Source organism: Gymnodraco acuticeps, unplaced genomic scaffold (assembly GCF_902827175.1).
Source record: "Gymnodraco acuticeps unplaced genomic scaffold, fGymAcu1.1, whole genome shotgun sequence".
Classification (NCBI taxonomy): Eukaryota; Metazoa; Chordata; class Actinopteri; order Perciformes; family Bathydraconidae; genus Gymnodraco; species Gymnodraco acuticeps.
Window position 1 is genome coordinate 224,211 of NW_022989762.1, and position 18,371 is coordinate 242,581.

The 18,371-nt window shown below is 40.6% G+C and overlaps 1 protein-coding gene across 1 annotated transcript in view; it reads right to left on the bottom strand.

Moving 5' to 3' along the window:
- Positions 1–17,127, bottom strand: part of olfml2bb (olfactomedin-like 2Bb) — a 59,751-nt gene extending 42,624 nt beyond the window's left edge. The window contains exon 1 of the mRNA XM_034215428.1: positions 16,409–17,127. Within this exon, the coding sequence (XP_034071319.1) occupies positions 16,409–16,684 (276 nt within the window). The 5' untranslated portion in view covers positions 16,685–17,127. The remainder of the gene's footprint in view (positions 1–16,408) is intronic.
- Positions 17,128–18,371: the final 1,244 nt, after the last annotated feature.

Genomic DNA, 18,371 nt, shown 5'->3' on the forward strand with positions numbered 1-18,371 from the left:
TCAGAAAACCATTTCCATTACAGGCTGTACATTCCTCAGAGTCTGGTTCAAGAGATACTCAAAGAATATCATGAAAACCCTTTAAGTGGACATGCAGGGATCTTCAAAACCTATAAAAGGCTTTATGAAGTAGCCTATTGGCCTGGAATGTGGGTAGATGTCAAAACCTATATCAAAAACTGCAGTGTTTGTCAAAGTCTGAAAGCGGACAACCGGAAACCTGCTGGAAAGATTCAACAGACCACTGTCAAAGGACCTAATGAGATGCTCGGTATTGATATTATGGGCCCCCCTACCAAGAAGTCCTGAGAGACACGAATACCTGCTGGTGGTGGTGGATTACTTTACTCGCTGGGTTGAGTTTTCCCCCTTGAGATCTGCTACAGCGAAAACGGTGGCTCGATTCCTGAGGAAGGATATTTTCACAAGATGGGGTACACCAGACTATATCTTGTCTGATCGAGGACCCCCGTTTGTGTCTTCTGTTTTCAATTAACTCTGTGACCAATGGACTGTGAAACACAAGCTCACCACTGCCTATCATCCACAGACAAATATGACTGAGAGGGTAAATCGCACTTTAAAAAGTATGATAGCCTCTTATGTGGATGACAATCACGGGAAATGGGATCAATACCTTCCAGAATTCAGGTTTGCCATAAACTCAGCTGTTCAAGAGACCACAGGTGTTACCCCTGCAGAACTGCAAATTGGCAGAAAGCTGAATAGTCCACTGGACAAAATATATTTCCCCCTGAAACCCCTGCTTATGAGGTTGTCCAGCAGTTGCAACAACTCAAAGCAGATGTGGAGGAAAATATAAAAAAAGCTAAACACAGGCAACTAAGGAACAACAACAAACATCGTCGTACTGTTGGCTTTAAACCCAAGCAAAGGGTCTGGATAAGACATTTTCCTCAGTCAAGTGCAAAAGACAAATTCACAGCAAAGCTCGCCAAAAAGTGGAAAGGTCCCTACCGAGTAGTCAAACAACTTGGACGCCTGAATTACCAGGTAGTTTTGGAGGATACAGGCCAAGATGTGAGAACAATGCATGTCTGCAACCTTAAACCCTTCTACCCAAGTGCTGAGGACTTGGAACTCATAGACCGAAAAAAAGTAATGGATATTCTACAGGAAAGCTCTGAGGAGGAGGACTTCTTAGGCTTCCTAGATTAAGAGTCAGTGGGAAGATCTGAATCTTGCAGCGACCACTGAGCGTGGTCTTGTCAAGGGGGGAAGAGTGTAGCAGGACAGGGAGAAAGTAAACCCACTCCTACAGATTCCCTGAGAAAAAGGGGAGTGGCTAATCAAGCACCCCTGAGAGAAACTGGAGTAAACAATCAAGAGAATGATTGGCACCTGTGTGCTGTTAAAAGGAGGACAGCATGTCATTCGAAAGAGGGAGAAAGAAGCAAGAGGAAGTCGGAATCGAACAAGGAGAAAAGTGGATTCTTGAGGACTTCATCAGCTGAATCAGGCTATTTTTTGGGAGTTTTTGTCACTGAAACCAGGAGCTGTTGGGGAAACATTCAACTTTCCCCTTCCAAGTTAACCCTACAATCCAGTGAGCTATTCTGGCCTGTCACCCTCAGATAAGTGGTTCTCACTACACCAATATCATTTCTCCTCCTCTAGCACTCTACACACACACACACACACACACACACACACACACACACACACACACACACACACACACACACACACACACACACACACACACACACACACACACACACACACACACACACACACACACACACACACACCACACTCTGGACTGGAAAAGCTGAACTTTACAACTTTACTTTCACACATCCTTATCCCCTGAAATACACTCCTAAAATGAGTGACAAAGGACAAAAAAGACTTCTCCCCTCCCCCACACTCACTCACATTCAATCCCCAGGATTTATTGATGTTTTGTGAGTTAACTTGGCTTATTTGTTTGTGTATGTATTGGAGTTAAGTTTATCTGGTAAATGGTCTGTGACATGAGTATGTTTGTTTGATGTACTGATTTATTATTTGGAGTTAACAAAAATACAGACATTTTATGTTGAAAGTGAATTGATTTATTATTTTTCCTTTGTAAAATTCAGTAGCTAGGTCACCGGGCTATCTCTCTGTTTCTGTGTGTCTAAAAAGTTTAATTTATTCGTTCAGGGATAAGACCTACGCTACAACGTAGCATTACGGAGCATTCACGGGACATCTCTTACCTTAGCTGTTGTTTTCTGATCAAAAGTCGTGTTCAATGGCATTAAAACGATAAAAACGCTGCTGAAGGTTAATCCATAGGTTAATTCAATGTGTGTGTGTCACTTAGAAATTATTACTGATAATCATCATTCAATTTATATGTCAAAAACTGAGATTTCATATTAGCTGCTAATGATAGGCAAGGCAAGGCAAGTTTATTTATATAGCACTTTTCAACACAGGGTAATTCAAAGTGCTTTACAAAAAATGAAAGACATTAAGAAAATGGCATTTAAAATCAGTCATTAAAAAGAAAAGATAATAAAATAAACATTAAAAAAAAAATACATGGATAAAAGTTACAGTGCAGTTTAAGATGTGAATAGTTCAATTAAAAGCAGCGACAAAAAGAAAAGTCTTCAGCCTGGATTTAAAAGTAGTAAGAGTTGCAGCGGACCTGCAGGTTTCTGGGAGTTTGTTCCAGATATTTGGAGCATAATAACTGAACGCTGCTTTACCATGTTTAGTTCTGACTCTGGGGACAGAAAGCTGACCAGTCCCTGAAGTCCTGAGAGTTCTGGATAGTTCATAATTTAGCAGGAGGTCAGAAACGTATTTTGGGCCTAAATCATTCAAAGCTTTATAAACCAGCAGCAGTATTTTTGAAATATATTCTTTGACACACAGGAAGCCAGTGTAAAGACTTCAGAACAGGAGTGATGTGATCCACTTTCTTAGTGTTAGTGAGGACTCGAGCAGCGGCGTTCTGAATCAGCTGCAGCTTCCTAATAGATTTTTTAGTGAGACCTGTAAATACACCATTACAGTAGTCGAGTCTACTGAAGATAAAAGCATGGACAAGTTTTTCCAAATCCTGCTGTGACATTAGTCTTTTAATCCTAGATATGTTCTTTAGGTGATAGTAGGCTGATTTAGTAACTGTTTTAATGTGACTGTTGAAACTCAGGTCAGAGTCCATGACTACACCTAGATTTCTGTCTTTATCTGTTGTTTTGAACATTGCAGACTGAAGCTCAGCGCTAACTTTTATACGTTCTGCCTTGGCTCCAAAAACCATTACCTCAGTTTTATCTTTGTTTAATTGGAGAAAGTTCTGACACATCCAGTCATTGATTTGTTCAATGCACTGACTCAGTGTTTAAATTGGAGCATAGTCTCCTGGTGAAATTGTTACGTAAATTTGTGTGTCATCTGCATAGCTATGGTAACTTATTTTGTTGTTTTTCATTTTTGTTGTTGCATGTAGATGTTAAAGAGAAGAGGCCCCAAGATGGAGCCTTGAGGTACCCCACATGTTATATTTGTCAACTCAGATGTGTATTTACCTATAGAAACAAAGTTTTTTCTGTCCATTAAGTAGGATTCAAACTAATTTAGAACTGTTTCCGAAAGTCCCACCCAGTTTTCCAGTCGGTCTAGTAATATGTTGTGGTCAACAGTGTCAAACGCAGCACTAATAATACTAACACTAAAGTTCTGCCACTGTCTGTGTTTAAGTGGATGTCATTGAAGACCTTTACAAGAGCAGTCTCAGTGCTGTGGTTTGGATGAAAGCATGGGCGATTATATGAGGGTGGGACAAGTCCCCCCCCCACTTTTTCAAATGATTAGTTTAGACCCCCCCACTTTTACCATGTGGAAAGTCCGTGAATCGGTCTATCTACTCGCCGCACTCTGTAGAGCGCTGTGTCAGTGCTTCATATCAAATCCATTCCACTTGCTTATTGAGAGAATGCCCAAAGCAATGAAACTCCGTACCATGTTTTCACTGCTACTTTGTACCAAGGCAGATTCTCACATCGCGCGCGCATGTTCAAGGAGTGTTGCCATAGTTGGACAGCTCAGATCTGTTGTATGAAGCGATGCCGGTAGCGGAGGTAAGGCACACACACCAAATGTTCAGGAAATGGTTAATACAGCGAAAATCAAAGCTGACGATCTCTTGGTTTGAAATGTTTTCTCCCCCAGACAACATGGACATAAGAACATTTTTTTCAAATAAGAGGAAAGTAAGTCATCAGCTGGTATCAGTTAACAGTGATGGCGGCGGCGTCTCACTTCTGGAGATGAGTTTCGTCTTTATGTCATGATAGAGAGATACAAATACTGAATAGTTTAGATGAGAAAAGGCATCGAAATGCCAGGTTACTAGTATTTATCATTAAAACAGGGAACATGAATAACCCGATCTCTCTCTGTGCTCATGTAAACACCATCCATGTAGAGACGCAGTCAGTGTGTTTGACTGGAGCCTCAGTTCGATAAGAGATTATTTTCTGAGTTCTTTAACTTAGGTACTCTCTCTCAAAATGGTAATGTGCATTATGTTTTAATTATACTTATCATTCCGAAGCTTTTTGTGTGTGTTTATGTTTTACTGAGTGCTTATAGGCAATTTCCATCCCAGTATTCAGTTAACTATTTATTTTCTGCGCACATTACATAGACTAGCTAATATTCTACCTACTGCTTGGGACTTTGTGTCTTCAAAATGTCCAATGTCACAGACTGGGACTCACTTTAGAGTCAGTTGTATTTACATTCAGTATGACTTGTTATGATTCAATGTGAAAGAGTATACTGCTCAATAAATAATGATCACTTCACCACCTCTCTTGACATATAGGCGCTTGAGAGTGAGTCAGAGGCAGAACACAGGGACAGTGGAGAGAGGTCCATTGCTGAGGTGAGTGATGAAAGGGAAATGACAGTTTAGAGTCAATTTTGATGTGGACTCTCATCCCAGAATGTTAAGGAAATCAGTGGGGATATTGAACAGGAAACATTTCAGTCAAGGGGCATCATATGACCAATATAGACAGAAGAGCAACATTTATTTGAACATTTAAGTCAATGATACCATTCCTAGGTGAACTTAACATCTGTATGGAGTCAGATCAGTCTCAATATTAATAAATGCTCACAGAAGGATTCACAAATGTATTTTGCGATTTATATATAAATGACTCTCCACAACAATATATCTCAATGCACTCTCAAATATTTATTGTTGTATATAAATGTACAAAAAATGGGCATTTAAACTGCTTTTTATTAATTCAAAGACGGCTCTGAATTAATAATCAAATATGTTTCCTTTCTTTACTACTGGATGAAATTACAAAATGTACCCATCATTTTCCTCATGCTAGTATAGCCACATAAAAGTATCAAACCACCATCTACTATTTTTTTTTTTTCGTGGGGGGGACCCCCACACCCCCCCCTTAAAAATGTCCCCCCCACATTCAGGATGCTTCCTACGCCCATGGATGAAAGCCTGACTGGAACACATCGAAACAACTATTTAAATGCAAGAAATTACTCACCTGTTGAAAAACAACTTTTTCAATGATTTTACCTAGAAATGGCAGGTATGGGCCTGTAATTGTTCATTACTAAAGCATCTAGATTATTCTTTTTTAAGAGCGGTTTAATGACTGCAGTTTTCAGGGCCTGTGGAAAAATACCTGAGTGAAGAGATTTGTTTACTATATGAAGTAGATCTGAGGCCATACAAGGAAAAAAATCTTTGAAAAACCCTGTTGGAATAATATCAAGGCAGCAGGAGGAGGATTTCAGAAGTTGAATAATGTCCTCTAGGTTTTTATCATTAATCTGATGGAATTGTGTCATGGTGTTTGAATTGATATTACACTGAACAAAAATATAAATGCAACACTTTTGTTTTTGCTCCCATTTTTCATGAGATGAACTCAAAGATCTAAAACATTTTCTATATACACAAAATAACCATTTCTCTCAAATATTGTTCACAAATCTGGAAAAATCTGTGATAGTGAGCACTTCTCCTTTGCCGAGATAATTCATCCCACCTCACAGGTGTGGCATATCAAGATGCTGATTAGACAGCATGATTATTGCACAGGTGTCCCTTAGGCTGGCCACAATAAAAGGCCACTCTGAAACGTGCAGTTTTGCTTTATTGGGGGGGTCTGGGGGGGTCCGGATATTTTCAGCCTCCAGGAATTGTGTACAGATCCTTGCAACATGGGGCCGTGCATTATCATGCTGCAACATGAGGTGATGGTCGTGGATGAATGGCACAACAATGGGCCTCAGGATCTCGTCACGGTATCTCTGTGCATTCACAATGCCATCAATAAAATGCACCTGTGTTTTGTGTATATAGAAAATGTTTTAGATCTTTGAGTTCATCTCATGAAAAATGGGAGCAAAAACAAAAGTGTTGCATTTATATTTTTGTTCAGTGTAGGTGGACATAGGGACAACACATTTGCTGTACCTGATGCAGACGCACTGACTGCTTGTCTGATTTTCTGAATTTTGTCAGTGAAGGAGGAGGCAAATGTATTGCACGCCCTGGTGGATAGAAATTCAGAGGCTACTGACACTGGGGGGTTAGTTACTCTGTCGACGGTAGCAAACAAGGCACATGCGTTGCTTTTGGAAATGATGTCGGAGAAGAAAGACTGTCGTACGTTTTTCAATTCCAAATTATAAAGGCCAAGTCTCTCTTTATAGATTTCAAAGTGAACCTGGAGATTTGTTTTTCGCCACCTACGTTCAGCTTTTCAACACTCTCTTTTTTCTGTTTTCACGCTCATGGCCTTTCTCCATGGAGATATTTTCTTGCCAGACACTTCCTTTACCTTAGTTGGAGCAATGGCATCTATAACATTTTTAATTTTTGAATTAAAATGATCTACTAGCTCATTTACTGAGATGTTAGCAGGGGCAAGTGTGGAAGAAAAATTCTGAGTAAACATTTCCCTAGTATTTTCAGTTAAATATCGCTTTGTGGTTACCTCTTTTTGAACATTTTTGTGAACAAAAATAGAGCTCTCAAAGAAAACACAGGAATGGTCAGAGAGTGCAACATCAGTCACCATAACCTCAGAGATATTCAGACCCTTTGAGATAATTAAGTCCAGAGTGTGCCACTTATTGTGCGTGGGCTCCGTCACATGCTGAGTCAGTCCATAGCTATCAAGAACACAAAACAGTTATTTAGCCCCTCTGTCCTGGGGGTTGTCAACATGGATGTTATGATAGCAAACATGATAGCAACCAGAGTTTATGACAGCTTCCTGTTTTGGGCATTCTGGGTACGCATCACTCATTCACCAATGGGTAATGTTTAGAGGATTGTAGGAACTTCCTTTCGATTCTATTGGCTCTAACGGTTACAAAGAGGTGTCAATCATCAAAATCGAACGAGGGGGGCCAGAGATAGGTCAAATCCATCCAAATGACCCCAGAAGTGGGTTTCTTTTTCTAAACCTCTCTAAAAATGTCAAATGTCACTTGTTTTGCATCAATCTTGATACAGGGTACTTAGTATATGTTATAGTTTGGATTCCTAAAGCTATTAGTCTACTATCCCATCATTCAAGGGTGGTTTTCACTATAAGTAATGTTTTATTTTTGGACGGACACTATAATTTACATTGTTTTACTATGTTCAATCTGAATTTACTTTAAAATAAAACAAATCTGTATTAATTCTGACTGTTCTACATCCAACTCACAGGTTTATCATTGCTTTGAGAAAAAAAGATGATTCATTTACCCCTTTTTAAAAGGGAAGATATAGTCATTTGTTCTGGGAATGTCATTTTCGAGCCTGAGAGTGAGACCTTAAAAACAGGCTCAGGGCTTAACAGGTTAAGAAAAAGTACCGAAGTATTAGCATTATTACAAAATTAAAGTAGCAACAACTAAAGTAGGCTTCTCGTTATGCAGAAAGGACATTTGGGGAATAATGCATATTATATCAATGGATTATAGTTTGTGATCCATTGATGTGTTCATTTTAATTATGCAGATGGTAAAGTTGGAGCTAACATGACTATTTTACTGTCTAGTATATAATCTATAGCAGTACATAGCAGGAGTAGGGTACAGAGGAGTACAAAGTACAGTATATTTTTTCAAAATTGTAGTCTAGTATGGGATTCGTTTTGTATCATAAAGATAAAGCAACACTTTCTCAGAATAAAGCAAAACTATGAGTTTAAAAGAAGAAAAAAACTGAGTCAAGCAAAATAAAACTAAAAGTTGCAAACAAATCATGTGTGTAATCATGTAAACTATAAGTATTTTTTCTTTGTTTTAACATAGGTTTTTGTTTGCAGTTCTTCTTTCTTCTTTCTCAATGATCAGACTTTTGCTCTCGCTGCAGCTTTCTCGTTTACGCTCCTTCGCTTTTTGTTTGAGATTATGACACAAACCTCCCAGGTGGGCGGGACTTTCAGGGGTGCGTCCCCATTGGCTACTCAGTTTTTGAGTTACAGCCCAGTCCTCCAGCGATTGTACAGTGCAGCTGCGGTGCGGTAGCTGAGCGTGGATAGAACACCCCAGAAGAACCAGCATTTCAATTATTATTATAATACTACAAGCAGTGCTGGAATTGGGCCGGTACTCACCGGTACGCAGTACCGGCACTTCTGGTTCTGACCCATGGAGTACCGGCACTTCTTGCTCAGTACCGGCATGCTGGCGGTACTCCGGTACTCATGCACCGTGCCAGTACTCAACACTCCCCCCCCCCGCCGTTCTTATTATACATCCATATATATATATATATATATATATATATATATATATACAGCCGCCCGGTACTCAGTAGATGCGTCATGAGGTGCCGAACGGACATTCTCATCGCTCTAACCGCTGGAGTTTCACAGCGGCTGTCAGCTGTTTACTCCTGTCATTCAAACAGAACGTGCTGGAGAGGGGGCGGGGCTTATCTTCTCCATGTAAATACTGTGGTGGAAACGACTATGTCAAAATTAACCTATTTGACCGTGATTTAATAGTAATACACGTTTCAAAATAATAATAATAATGCCGAAGTAACAACATACTGAAAACTGTTAGTAAAACCATGTTTTAATGCTTTACAATTTACATACCTAGATGCACGTGTGTTGTGTTTATGCAGTGCAACTCCCACCCAGTGGGTGGCTATGTAGAGTGATAGAACAGAGCAGGCACGCCCCCGAGAGAAGGAAAGCAAGTCACGTCACAAATTAGCATTTCTAAAATGTTAGCGTGGATTAATAAAAGTGCAAAAAGACAGCGGTTGTCGCCGGAAGAAACTTCAAATACAGAGAATGCTGTGCCTGTGTTGGAAATTGTGTCTGATGGGGAGCTTTCTTTGGTTGATCCTCCTGCTCCAAGTTCTAGTGCATTAGCATTAGCACTAGCTCCGCCGCCTCCTCCAGAGCCTCTAACGTTAGCTGCTGCTGGCGCAACTGCCACCACCAACACCGGGCAAAGCGATGCACCTGACTGCTGGACAACGGACCAGGTGCAATATTTTTGCAAGACCAATGCATGGCTCCTTCTTAAAGATAAGAAGCTAGGATGTCAGAGATGTCAAATCTTTGGGAATACACACTGGACAAGGACTGAAACTGTCAACTGAATGGGGTGAGTGTGCAGTGTCTCATTTCGGTGTTGACAAGGGCAAACAACAAGCTAGCCTGAGAAAAAAAATCAAAGAACATAAAGAATCACAAGCCCATGTAAAAGCTGCTGACATCCTTACATCTGCTTCACGTGAAACTATTCAACATCAAGTGCAGTCTATGCATAAATCTGAATTAGACACCACTATCAGAGTTTTTCGAACGGCATATAAAATTGGCAAACATAGCCGGCCATTCACAGACATGCCAATTGATTTGAATGTACAGAAACTGAATGGGCTGAACGTGGGCAGGGTTTTGCACTCCAATAAAACCTGTGGCGAAATCATCGACCACATAGCTCATGAGCTGAAGAAAAAAATGGCAAAAGACATTACAGAAAACCAAAGAAAACTCTGTGTTTTGGTCGATGAATCTACCACTATTAGTGGTAAAACGGTGCTTGTTGTGTGTCTACGCTCAGCATTAGCTGATGCTGAGCCCGAAACGTTTTTTTGGGAGCTGATCGAGTTGGATGGAACAACGGCTGATGACATCACAAAGGCGTTAATGGAGTGTCTTGGAAGAGATTTTAACGAGGACTTTTTAGGTCAGTGTTTCGTTTCTTTTGCATGTGATGGGGCTTCAGTCATGCTAGGGAAGAGAACAGGCATTGCTACCCAGTTGTGTAGTAAATTCCCAAGCCTGTTTGTGTGGCACTGCTCCAATCATCGTCTAGAGCTGGCAGTTGGGGATGTGGTCAAGGAGGTCTCAGGGCTCAATCATTTCCAGATCTTTTTTGACAAACTCTATTCCTTGTTCCATGCCTCCCCCAAAAATCAGAGGCAGTTAGCGCAGTGTGCGCAAGCAGTCGGACAGCGTCTCCTGGTGATAGGGCGTGTTTTGTCCATCCGCTGGGTGGCTTCAAGTGAAAGGAGCGTCAGAGCAGTCTGGGAAAACTACCGAGTGCTTCCTGATCACTTCACAAATGCTGCAAACGACACGAGCAGGGATTCCAGAGACAGAGCAAAGTACAAGAGCCTGGATGATGTGGTCACATCTGCAACGTTTGTCAGCAATCTGGGACTGATGTACGATGCGCTCACAGAGCTCAGCGACCTCTCTCGGCAACTCCAAAAAAGAGAGATGACACTGCCTACAGCAGATAGGCTCTTAACTCGAGAAATACGAGTTTTTGAATCCATGGTCACCATGCCTGGCCCACACATGACTACAGTTCATACAGCTCTAGCTGAGAAGTCCTTCAAGGGTGTTGCCCTGCGTGAGAATGGCAGGCTTGTACAGATTCATGCAGGTCAGTTTTTCCGCAGTATGGTAGAGAATCTGAGACACAGAATGACTTCCACAACCTCCTCTCATGTCAGCACAAGAGAAATCCCATTACATGGCCGGGAGGCCCGGGACAATCAGCTAATCCAGGACATGAAAGTTATCCATCCTGGAAGTTGGCCTGAAGAGGAGTTAGACAGTACAGTATGGGGACGTAGAGGTGCTACGTTTGTGCGAAGTGCTGAAAGTGGACAGAAGAGAGACTGTTCAGGGCTTTCGCGAATACAAGGAAACCAGGGCATCCCGTACACCTGCTGCCATGGAGCCTCTACTGAAAGCAGTCCGAACCATCGCTGTCTCCACTAGTGAGTGTGAGCGGGCATTCAGCTGCATGAACGATATCCTTACTGCAAAAAGGAATGCTCTCTCTGTCAGCCGACTGTCCAGCCTGGTTTTCATTAAATGTAATGGACCATCACTAGGACAGTTCAATCCGGAACAGTATGTGAGGTCCTGGCTGGCAAAGGGAAGGAGAAGTGCTGATGAAAGAGCCTGTCCAGCTCCAGCCCCTGATACTGATGTCCCCAAGGCCTTCTGGAGCCTTTTCTAACAATGTGAAGTATATTGCAAAGCAGCTCACCCAGTGAGAAGACTTTTGGCATAATGTGCCGATTTGTACAGATCCTGGAGATAGAAGGACTTCAGACCAACCAGGGAGTTATCTGATCAGCTTGGTGTTCAATGTAACTCTTTACCATGGCTCAGACTTTGTTACTTGCAGTTACAGTTTCTCATTTTAGATTGTGCAAATGTTGCATTTGTTTTTACATGTTCTTTGTTCATGCTCTTTATCATTTTTCTGAGTTGGAAAGTTAGATTGCATCATAGTTTACTTTATACATATTTGTATTCTTCAGTGGTGAAGTATATTGCAAAGCAGCTCAGCCATGTGAGAAGACTTTTGGCACTTTTTCGTTTTTCGTTTTCTGAGTTGGAAAGTTAGATTGCATTCAAAATGTACAGAAATACTTAATTTTGTTAAAGCTTTTTATAAAAAATGCTTCTGACCAGAGCTTTGTTTCCTTGTCATTAATGTTGAACACCACCAGAGGGGCTCTCACCTGAAAGGTCTCTGCTTCATGTGTCTTCAGCAGAAGATCTAGACTTTGATTGCTATATTTTCAGTTAATATTGACCTTACTGAGCTTTAGCCATATCCGCTGCCTATCATAAAAAATGTTAAGTACAGTGAACCTTTCTAAAATATACAGTAGTAAAGAGACAAACCCACCAGCATTATAGTAGCCAAATTCTTGTTTGTGGGCTGTATATATAAAATTGACTTGAAAAAGTTGCTGATTTTAGAGTACTGGCACCTTTTTCATTCCAATTCAAGCACTGACTACAAGTGAAAATATATGTAAGTATTGATCATTTGTGTTGTTTGTGCTGTACTATACGGTCTGTTTCTTTATTGTGGTAAGTGAGAAGTAAAGCTGTGCTATGAAAGTTTAGAAATTCTTTAGATCCATAACAATGCAAGCTAAGTAGCCTAACAGTTAGCTACATAGCTAGCAGTGAGTGAGCGTTCAGACACCTGCGCACACACTCAAACGGACTCGTGTGCCTGACTCTACCAACAGGCTTTCATGATTCTGTTTAGATATGCAAGTATAAGCGATGATAGCTTATTTTATTAACACGCTAATTTGTTATGAAAATCAATGGAGGCTGAGTTAACTCTGTAGGAAAACCTACCGTCCATGATGCCCCTGAGCTGTGTTTTACTTGTTAACTTCATATTTTTCATTTCCTAAAACATTTATTTTCCTCTCATATTAACAGTGTGGATCATTGAGACAGCGTGGCGTCCAGAGTCTTATCCCGTTTTCCCACTTCCTCTGAGGGGACAGCACGGAGGGGGGGGGGGGCATGAAGAAAGACCTGCACCAGCTTCATCCACGCTGGCGTTACTGTTATCACTTGCTCAGTGTCATTTCATTTGACCACATGTCTTTACATATACATTTAATAGATGTTATTATTATCCACCTTTTTGTTTTATGTCCTTTTATTTAAAACGTTCTTTGAGACTTCATCTTCTGGTTCACATTTCAATAAATGTAATTTGTATAATCACTCTTTTGTCTTTATTCTACATGAAAATGTTAGAGATTACATTCAAATCTGTTGATTATTCATATCTTCCTCAGGCTAGGAATAGTAAGTAGAGTTGTTAATGCTAAATGTATATCATTTTCTCACAGGATATAGAATGAGACAACACAGTTTGTATCCATTGTGTATGAATGCTTCAGCTCTTCAGACCAACATAGTAACATGTGAGCATGCTCCTAATTGTGTTGGTATGCAGCCTAGGTCTGGTCTGTTTAATAAAGCAAATCTGCCACTTTTATATTGTAGAATTTGTTAAATTAAAGCAGTCTTTAATTGTTTGTCCTAAACATAGCAATATATGCTTTTGAAATGAAATGTCTTTGAAAAAATAACAGTATACAGTTTATATTGTGTATCACCTTTAGCTTGAAAATACATAGATGTGTTTTTTTTTAATCTATAAAATTAATAGACAGACACTTTATCAATCCCAAATTGGGAAATTATTTAACAGCAGCAGTGTGTTCAGGTATTAAAATATTTAAAGTTGGAATAAAGTATAAACTACACAACACAAGTATAATGCACTGCAATCCATAAGATAAGTCCGATATGTTCATGAAAACTCCCCAGGAGACACCGACACTAACGTGGCCGAGTGGACTCCGGAGTTTGCTGCATGAGTTGCACTGTATGATCTGTGGTGTAGTGGGCTGTCACTCAAAAACTGAGTAGCCAATGGGGACACACCCCTGAAAGTCCCGCCCACCTGGGACGTTTGTGTCAAAATCTCAAACAAAAAGTGAGGGAGCGCAAACGAGAGAGCTGCAGCGAGAGCAAAAGTCTGATCATTGAGAAAGAAGAAACAAGAACTGCAAACAAAAACCTATGTTAAAACAAAGAAAAAATACTTATAGTTTACATGATTACACAAATGATTTGTTTGCAACTTATAGTTTTATTTTTGAAATTTATTTTATTTTGCTTGACTCAGTTTCTTTTTCTTTTAAACAAATAGTTTTGCTTTATTCTGAGAAAGTGTTGCTTTATCTTTATGATACAAAACTAATCCCATGGTCTAGTACAGTGGTTCTCAACTGGTCAGGCCTCGGGACCCACTTTTTACTTGGTCAATACATCGCGACCCAACATTTTGAAGCACTCAAATCTATTCAACAAAAAATCGTGCTGTAATATATACGCTTTTCAGCATACAATATTAATAAAAGTGAAGTACAGTGCATATATACCTTATATCCCTTCACAGAACTAAAGTATGCTTTTAAAAAAGGTTTAATGAGATGATGGAATCAAAGCTGAACTATATAAAAAGGCACGCATGCTGAAAACCCAACCCCAGCAGGGGGGTCTGGGGGGGATTCTCCCCCAGGAGATTTTTAGAAATACTAACATAAACTATGCATTCTGGTACACTGAGAAGAAAATAAATAAATCTATTACTACCCGACATAATAGTAATATGTTATGCCATTGTTTGTTTTTCACTTTGTTCTGACATCTTGCTGCGAGAAGAGTAAAGAGGAGAGAGTCTGTGTGACTTACTTTACATTGTGGGTAAGGGTAGATAGCCCCCATTGTTCTGTGACCTGTCAATCATCAAACCGGGGGTCATATTTCATTATGTGTTCATTTATATCTGAAGTTGTACCCATGGTTGTATAAAGAAGAGTTCTACCGCAAAGTTATTCTCCGTGGGGACTTCCGGCAACAATCTTGATTCTGATTGGCCAGAAGACTCGAAAAAACATCAGCAAAGATATTTTATTGAGAAGATGATCACTATGTGACAGAAGTTTTCAAAACCGTTTATGGTCTCCGGTACTTCCAGTCCAACGCCTACTGCAGCGTTAAAAAATCGGGCCTTCAAAATAAAAGTTTAACTTTTCCCCCCAAAAAAAAAAAAAATTCCAAATGTTTTTTTTTCTTCACTCACACATCCGCGACCCAATCGAAACGGGTCCGCGACCCACTTTTGGGTCGCGACCCACCAGTTGAGAACCACTGGTCTAGTAGATATATGAATCTGCATCAAAGTGGACCTATTATGCTATATTGGAAACATATATTGTAGGGCCATACCTATACAAAACATGTCTGTGAAGCTTTTGCTTAAAATACCAAACAGATCACCCGTTGTAGCCATGCCATGCTACTGCTCACCCCTCTTTTGCAGCTCTGTTGGAGAAACGCGGATCTTGGGTCCTTAGCTTGAGAAAAAAAAAGGAGGCGGAGCTAATGCCTGATCAGAATTCTACCGGAGATAAAGTTCAATTCTGCTGTGATAAAACGCCATCCTGTTTAAACCACATCAAGGATTATTTCTGAAACAATATGGAGCTCAAATGCTTTTTCTCTTGCAGGTTTATCACAAGGTGTGTTCCTTTTTTTATTTCCTGCTTTTTAAACACATGTGCTCTCCAGTACAGGTTAGCTCTGAGTGTTAGCATGGCTTGCTAATGTAAACAAAGACGAGATTACGTCCAAAACACATCAGGTATTGTTTCTGATAGCAATTTTCTGTGGGTCCGCTGACGATTTGACGTCAGATCGGCAGCAAATGTGTATCCGCTCGTTATATCCCCGTTTTTAATAGATTTGGGTACGAAGGAAAAGAGAGAGGGTTTTATTTTCTGACGCTGCGTGAGTTCCCTTACACACCGTTGACACATATTTATATATAAAAGACATCAAAAAGTGCATTTTGCATGATAGATCACCTTTAAATGGAAATACTCAAGTAAAGTACTTTACTTAAGTACTTGAGTACAGTACTACTTAATGTTTACTTAAAGGTGGGGCAGGTAATTTTGGAGAAAAGCTCGAGTGCACTAGAATTTGAAAATACACAACCGGAAAAAATCTGCCACTTCCTTACAGAGCCCCTCCTCCAACACACATGACCAATGAGGGCACGAGATAAGTTTGTGCACAGATGGAAGGCTGACAGCCCTTTAGTTACTTTACAGATGTGGATGAATGATGTGAAATATAATCAAGTGTTAAATCAGACTTTAGTTCCACCTGGAGTAAATCCACAAGCTACCCTGCAGAATACAAAGTCATTCAAACTAGCTGCACCTTCACCAGCTTTGAGAACACTTTCATGATCAATCATTATAAAACATATCATATATATTATTCTGAAATGGACCAATCTGCACAATCACTACTTTTACTTTTAGTACTTTAAGTATATTTTTCATGCCAATACTTTTCTACTTTTACTTGAGGAACATTTTGATTGCAGGACTTTTAGTTGTAACATAGTATTCCGATTCTGTGGTAGTTCCACTTTTACTTAGGTACAATATCTGGGTACTTCTTCCACCTCTGCTACTTTGGCCCATTGCACTGACCTGGCTGATGATGTTCTCCTGGTTGTCCAGCTCCTCCTCCAGAGGCTCGGCGGTGGGCTGGTGGCCTCTCCCCGTGGACCGCTGCTCCCCTCCCCGCTGACTGACCTCCACTTTAGCCGTTGGGGGAGCATCATTGTCCGGTTTACCCAGCTCCCCTGCTTCGGTCAACAGCATCTTCTCCCTTGAAGATTCGGTGCTGCTTGTCGGCTCCAGCGCATCCAGCCCCCCCACAGCACAGCAGAGAACCAGCAGCGAGAGTCTGCGCCACATCTCCATGGAACACAATGAACCGCTCTCTGAAGAAACTAGTCCCAGTGTAATTATCGGGTATTACTATTTGAAAGTTGAAACTAAACCGGAGCAGGGCCAGTCTGACAGCGGAAAGAACAAACAGCCAGTCCGCCGGTTCTATTGGCTAAACAAGAGGATAAATGTCCAACTTCCTAACGCTTAAAAACGGCCCACACGTCTTCAAAAGCTTCCTCACGTCTCCACAGCTCCGATGGACGGGTCCGTCCAAGTTTAGCTGGACAAAAAACGTTACACTCGCGCACAATTTGGTTCTGAAGTCGGTCCAGAATTCATTAAACGGATGAATTAAAAAAAGACAAGTAACGAAATTAACATAAAATGCTGAGCTCTATTCGGTCCCATGCGACGTGTCGCCGGTCAGATGGGTGGTTCCGACAGAAGAAACTGACCTCCAAACCGGAGCCGGTCCAAACCAGGACTGTGTGCAGAGGAGGGGGGGGGGGGGGGGGGGGGGAGAGAGAGTCTTAAAACCTCTTCAGTTTCACTATCCAGCCATGGGAAACTACAGCGCTTAACCTTTAGTAATGTATACTGCCCTGTTAAGCTCATTTCCATGTACATCATTTAATTGTGTGCCTCGCCTCAACTGGGAAATGTCTCCATGCTTTTTAAAGGTCTCCTATTATCAGTGGCGACTGGTCATTAGGGGCACAGCCCCACCTAGTGTCAGCAGAAAGTATTACAAATAATAATTGGATGAAATGCAAAATAATTAATTAAAAAAAATATAAAATATATTTTAAGATCATGTTTAATCATCTGATTAGTCTGTACATTGCTGTTTTAGTCTGTGTTCTTCTAATTAGTGTCTACAGTGTGTGCCTATTGAGCCGTTTTGAGCCATGCGGGACAAAACCATAGAGGACAAAACCCGATCCTGTATGGAATGCCATTTAAGACTAAATTAAATAAATAAATACATATATATATATAAATATGCCTATGAAATAAATTCTGAAATAAATAAATATGTATACATGTACATTTAAATACACATTTATTTATTTCAAGAGACTTGTATTTCATAATGCCACATTTCCATTCCTTACATGCAAATGAACGGGGCGTGGTTAGCTCACAGATCCAGACCAAAGCAACAGCACCACACTCCAGTACTTAAGTGGTTTGCAAACATTCTTGTGCTTTTCTGGTGCTTAACTGGTCCGCCCAATGCTGCTCTTCTGAGAGCAACCGCTCTGGCAGCTTTCTCTAGTCTCTACTGGGAAACAGCTAAAAGTCCTTCTGGAGGTAAGCAACGCTACACAATTATAGACTGTTAATTTCTTTGTATGGGTAAACTTACAAAATCGACAAGAGATCAAATACTTATTTCCTCCAATGTATATATAACACACTAGAGCAAAGTGAGATCCCCAAAAAGAATAATTGATAACCTTTTAGTCGAGTGGGTAATATGTTTTAACAACATTATTTTTTGGGAGGTCAGTGTTGAAATTGGCAACGTTCAAAGCCCTTTTGCAAGTGCTGCTGGTTGCTTTGGTTGGAAAAAAGTTGGATTTATATTTGGATGATGTTACCCAAACGTTAAGAGACCCCCTATACCCTGGTTGTCCACCAGTAGGAGGGATGCTGGTTCGATCCCCAACCCTTGCGGTCAACATGTCCTTGAACCCCAACATCCCATGGCATG